The sequence below is a fragment of the Medicago sativa genome, chromosome 2, assembly GCF_051527215.1.
Source record: "Medicago sativa cultivar Bolivia chromosome 2, Bolivia_mono, whole genome shotgun sequence".
Lineage (NCBI taxonomy): Eukaryota > Viridiplantae > Streptophyta > Magnoliopsida > Fabales > Fabaceae > Medicago > Medicago sativa.
In genome coordinates, this window is record NC_140750.1 from 5,363,285 (window position 1) to 5,368,917 (window position 5,633).

The 5,633-nt window shown below is 36.9% G+C and overlaps 1 protein-coding gene across 1 annotated transcript; it reads left to right on the forward strand.

The window, feature by feature from the left end:
- The first annotated feature begins 246 nt into the window (after positions 1-246).
- On the forward strand, positions 247-2,434 carry LOC146943876 (acetolactate synthase 3, chloroplastic-like). Its single transcript, XM_085742176.1, has one exon. It carries the CDS (start codon positions 276-278, stop codon positions 2,241-2,243), a length of 1,968 nt encoding a protein of 655 aa, XP_085598302.1. The 5' UTR covers positions 247-275; the 3' UTR covers positions 2,244-2,434.
- The last annotated feature ends 3,199 nt before the right edge of the window (positions 2,435-5,633 follow it).

Genomic DNA, 5,633 nt, shown 5'->3' on the forward strand with positions numbered 1-5,633 from the left:
TTTTTACCAAGTTTGACCGGTTTTGACCTTTGACCAATTCTTGCCGAGCCAACTGCATGGCCGATCCGAAGGTATGTTCGAACCGGTCTACCCGCCGGTTCCCGGTTCGAGCCGAGTTTCAAAACTATGCCCATATGAACAATTATTTATTTTTAAAATTTATTTAATTTCACTATTTTCTGTTTGACTAAATTAATTTCACCACCTTTAGGACAATATAAACAACAGAAACTTCTTAGGGCCTGCATTTTGAAACTTCTCATCTCAACAAAAACATGGCAGCCACTGCTGCAAAAACCGCGTTCACGACCACCATCTCTTCATCTTCACCACAATCACTTCCAAACCAAAACCACGTTTTCAGAATCACTTACCCATTTTCCACTTCCCCAAACACTCCCTTCAAACTCAACCACCGCTCTTTCAAAATCTCCGCTTCCATCTCCAACCCTACTCAAAAAACCACTCCCATCCCCCCACATGAACAATTCATTTCCCGATTTGCCCCTAACGAACCCCGAAAAGGCGCAGATATCCTCGTCGAAGCACTTGAACGTCAGGGAGTTACAAATGTCTTCGCTTACCCTGGCGGCGCTTCAATGGAAATTCATCAAGCACTCACGCGCTCCACCGCCATTCGTAACGTTCTCCCTCGTCACGAACAAGGTGGAATCTTCGCTGCCGAGGGTTACGCTCGTTCCTCCGGTCTCCCTGGTGTCTGCATCGCCACTTCCGGCCCAGGTGCTACTAATCTCGTCAGTGGACTTGCTGATGCTATGCTTGACAGTGTTCCTCTTATTGCCATCACCGGTCAGGTTCCCCGGAGAATGATTGGTACTGATGCTTTTCAAGAAACTCCGATTGTTGAGGTAACTAGATCAATCACCAAGCATAATTATCTTGTTCTTGATGTTGATGATATACCTAGGATAGTGAATGAAGCGTTTTTATTAGCTTCTAGTGGTAGACCTGGACCTGTTTTGATCGATATACCTAAGGATATTCAGCAACAGGTTTCTGTTCCGAATTGGGATCAACCTATTAGGTTAACTGGGTATATGAATAGGTTACCCAAGGCACCGAAAGAGGCACATTTGGAACAGATTGTGAGGTTGTTATTGGAGTCTAAGAAACCTGTTTTGTATGTTGGTGGTGGTAGTTTGAATTGTAGCGAGGAATTGAGGCGGTTTGTTGAGTTAACCGGTGTACCTGTTGCTAGTACTTTGATGGGGTTGGGTTCCTATCCTAGTTCGGATGAGAATTCGTTGCAGATGCTTGGGATGCATGGGACTGTTTATGCTAATTATGCGGTTGATAAGAGTGATCTTTTGCTTGCGTTTGGGGTTAGGTTTGATGATCGGGTTACTGGGAAGCTTGAGGCTTTTGCGAGCCGGGCGAAGATTGTTCATATTGATATTGATGCTGCTGAGATTGGGAAGAATAAGCAGCCTCATGTGTCGGTTTGTGGGGATTTGAAGTTGGCTTTGAAGGGGATCAATCGAATTTTGGAGAGTAATGGGATAGAGAGTAAGCTTGATTTCGGAGGTTGGAGAGAAGAACTGAATGATCAGAAAGTTAGGTTTCCGATGAGTTATAAGAAGTTTGATGAAGCTATTCCTCCGCAGTATGCTATACAGGTTCTTGACGAGCTTACCAATGGGGAGGCTATCATAAGTACTGGTGTTGGACAACATCAGATGTGGGCTGCTCAGTTTTATAGGTACAAGAGACCGAGGCAGTGGTTGACTTCTGCTGGTCTTGGCGCTATGGGATTTGGATTGCCGGCTGCCATGGGAGCTGCTGTTGCCAATCCCGACGCTATTGTGGTTGACATCGATGGTGATGGAAGCTTTATGATGAATGTTCAGGAGTTGGCTACTATCAAGGTGGAGAATCTCCCTGTTAAGATATTGTTGTTGAACAATCAACACTTGGGTATGGTTGTCCAGTGGGAGGATCGGTTCTATAAAGCCAATAGAGCTCACACCTACCTGGGAGACCCAGCCAATGAGAAAGAAATATTCCCCAATATGTTGAAGTTTGCAGGTGCTTGTGGTATACCGGCAGCTCGTGTGACAAAGAGGGCAGACCTTAGAGCAGCGATTCAGAAAATGTTAGATACCCCTGGCCCCTACCTTCTTGATGTCATTGTACCGCATCAAGAGCATGTGTTGCCAATGATTCCTGCAAATGGATCCTTTGAGGATGTCATAACCGAGGGTGATGGCAGGATAAGTTACTGATTTCCCAAGCTAGGTTCATCTTGATACTGGTTTTGTATAATAGTAAGCCATAATGTTATAATTTTTGTTCTAGTGTTCGTAATAAGACAAATAAGACAAACTTATTTGTTTCTCTACAATTTCCATTTCCCTTATAAATATTCCATACTGTTCTTATAAGTTATAGATGATGTTTTAATTGGTATTGCTTATGTTCTTTTTGTTCATTATATTTCTTTTGGGTTATTTGGTTACTGAAATTGTTTTTTCCTGCCTTTATAATGTGGCCCTTTAATCTTTATGAGTAGCAAACAACCAATGAGAATACTATTAAAAACTGAGTAGTGAAACGTAGTTCATGGATGCTGAGTAACAAAATACTGCGGATCAGGCCCTCCCCCATTTAGGTACAGAAACAGACGTTTTGTTGAATAATGGGAAACACGTGAATCAAAATTGGCATATTATGATATAGTATATACTTGTTTTTTCATTGGATGATCTTTCTTGTGATCCGAATGTCGATTTTAGCCACTGATGGTGATAGCCCCATTCTAGTTATGGGTGATCAGCAGTGTCATTACTTGTACTCCTAAAGATAAACGGTGCAAGGCTACCTGATTGTCTTGCAAATTGAAATTGGCTGGAGCAGATCATTTGTTTTTTCCTCAAGAGAGGAAGAAACTTAGAAAGGGTTTTTCATTTTTTATAACATAGCTTATTTTATGCAGTTGCTTTGTTAGAATGATCGGCAAACAATATAAAATGTGTTTGTCATTCTACTAATCCTAGTTCTTTTGCATATTAGGCACAGTCTCTTCAATGTAATGTGTTTGTTTATTTAGTTTTTTATGGCTTACAATGCTTGTCCAAGCTACTACCTAGAGCCTACAGGAGAAGAACAATAATATTTACACTCAATGTTTAATTTCAATTCAACCAAGCATTTCGTAATACAGAACTCTGTCTTTAGAGCACTCTCCATACAAAGTAGTATCTTCAACGAGGGTACGTGGAGTTTCATAGTAAATGCCATAAAAACTTGGAACAGTTGTGGTCTTATTCTATCTTCAGGAAGTAGTGATGGTGAATCATCGAGTTACGTTGTGTTGTTTATCTTTGTGTTCTTATTTCCTTCGTTTTGGCGTCTGTCCGAAAGGAAGTTTTGACTGCGGCTGACGTGGCAGTGAGGAGTGGTTTTCTTTTGCAGGGGCAGTTGTTGCTGCTTAATCTGCATAATTGTGCAGGAGAAGTTCTGGTGTTTTGTGGCCAGTTATTTTCGTCGACAGGGATTGTATTTCGATGCAGATTCTTATTGGTCATATGTCATTTAACATACTGTTTTATTTGGTAGCTCTGATTGGAATTTCTTGGTTAGAAGCGATTGCGACTTCCCGGGGTGCAAGGCTGCTAACTAAGAGGCAAATTGGTTGTTAGCAGTATCTATTTGCCAGAGTTAATTGTTGTTTGTTGTACATATTTTATCAGGTCAAATTGGGTGATAGTATTTGAGTGGCATGCACTCCTAAGCTCATGCTGAGGTTTTCAGTAGCTGTATGTAGATTTTCCCTTTCAGTGTCTTCATGTCAGCATCATTTGAGTTTGTTAAGTTGGTTTTATTGTATGGATGTTTTTATCAGGGAGCTCATATTTATCAAGTTTTGTTGTGGAAATCTATTTGGTTGGTTTGGTGTCTATTTTTCTTGGTTTTGTGGAGAAATCCTAGTTGTAAATACTAAATATTGTGACTTTGTGGTTTGGCTGTATCTTTGTATTTGATCTACCCCATGTCCAACTTGTGCTTGGGATAAAATCGTGTCTTCTCAGAAAGAAAACAAAAAGTTCCCTGCCCCATTCTCTTCTGGTGACCTTAATGTTTCGCCGTATGCTTGCCAAAATGATTGCTCAATCTGCCCTAAAAAAAAATGCAGCATTTTATCGTAAGTATGTTTTTGACAGATTTGAGCACATAGAAGGTGAATTGAGAAATCATCCTTACCATTTGCTACATATCAATCATCTACCGAAAAGTGAATTATAAGGCAAAATAAAAATAAAAATACATTTGCACCTACAAGTTAAATAATCAAAATCAGATAAATAAGACTTTGAAGAGTGCAAACTCTTTTTTTTGAAGGAAAAGAGTGCAAACTCTTAATAACACGTGTAAGGAATAATTCCCTTGTTCACAAAAGTGACTTAAGCAAACATCTTTTAATGGGTCATTTTATGTGTGATTTACACATGCTAGAGAAAATATAAAAAAATGTCTCTCTTAATTTTTAATGGTGAGAGATTACACATTACTCTTACGGTAAATCATATGTGAGAGAATCTATTTCCGACGATATATATGTTAACTAAGATGAATTTCCTTGATAAAAAAAAAAAAACTAAGATGAATACTCCTTCATTACTTTTGATGTAAATGTCAATACTACATTTAGTTGACTAGAAAAATTGTATTTGCCTAAATTTTAACATAACGAAGTTATTATTTCGCTATGAAATACATGTGAAATATAAGGAAGAACATGATCATCATAATGAGAGAATAGATATTAGTGAAACCACTCTAGACCAAGAGTGAACAACCCCATCAGTTGATTTTTTAATCAATTTACCGAAAAGTTGAGATTAGAAGTCAAAGCACATCCGCACTCACAAATTAAATAACCCTTTTTAGATAAATCTAACTATGAAGAACTTAAACTTGTAATAACTATTTGAAAAAAATCTAACAAAAATTATTATTTGAAAATCAATCTCAAAAAATATGATGAAAAAATGAACAACAACTCCTTTGAAAAAAATCTAACAAAAATAATTATTTGAAAATTAATCTCAAAAAATAGGATGAAAAAATGAACAACAACTCCTTTGTCCACAATAGTCATTTTAAGCAGGCGTAATAGAGTTTAAAATACGGTTTCGGCTGTGCGAAAGCAAACGGAACCTTTAAATTAAATTTCTAACTTTGGCCCATGACCTATAAAATCTTATTTTTTTTGGTGTGGACCTATAAAATCTTATTAGTATTTTATTTTATTTTTTCTAAAATATAATTGGTATTATTAATGCAATAACTAATTTTGGAATATAAATAAAATATCAAGGGTGATATAATAATGATTTTTTTGACTAAATTATCTTATACATGTAAATAATGATTTTTTTTGACGAAATTATCTTATACATGTATTATGATTGAATTTAACTGTAAAATAACAAATCAAAATCAAAATAATATTATTAAACTCAATAAAAATATATTTTAATTTATTTTTTAAAAAAATATTTTAATTAACTTGTAAAAAAAAAAATAATATTGTCATTATTCATTAACTATGGTTTGGATTCAGAAATGGTTGGCAGCAATTACATGATGATGACGAACGCTTGATTCAAATC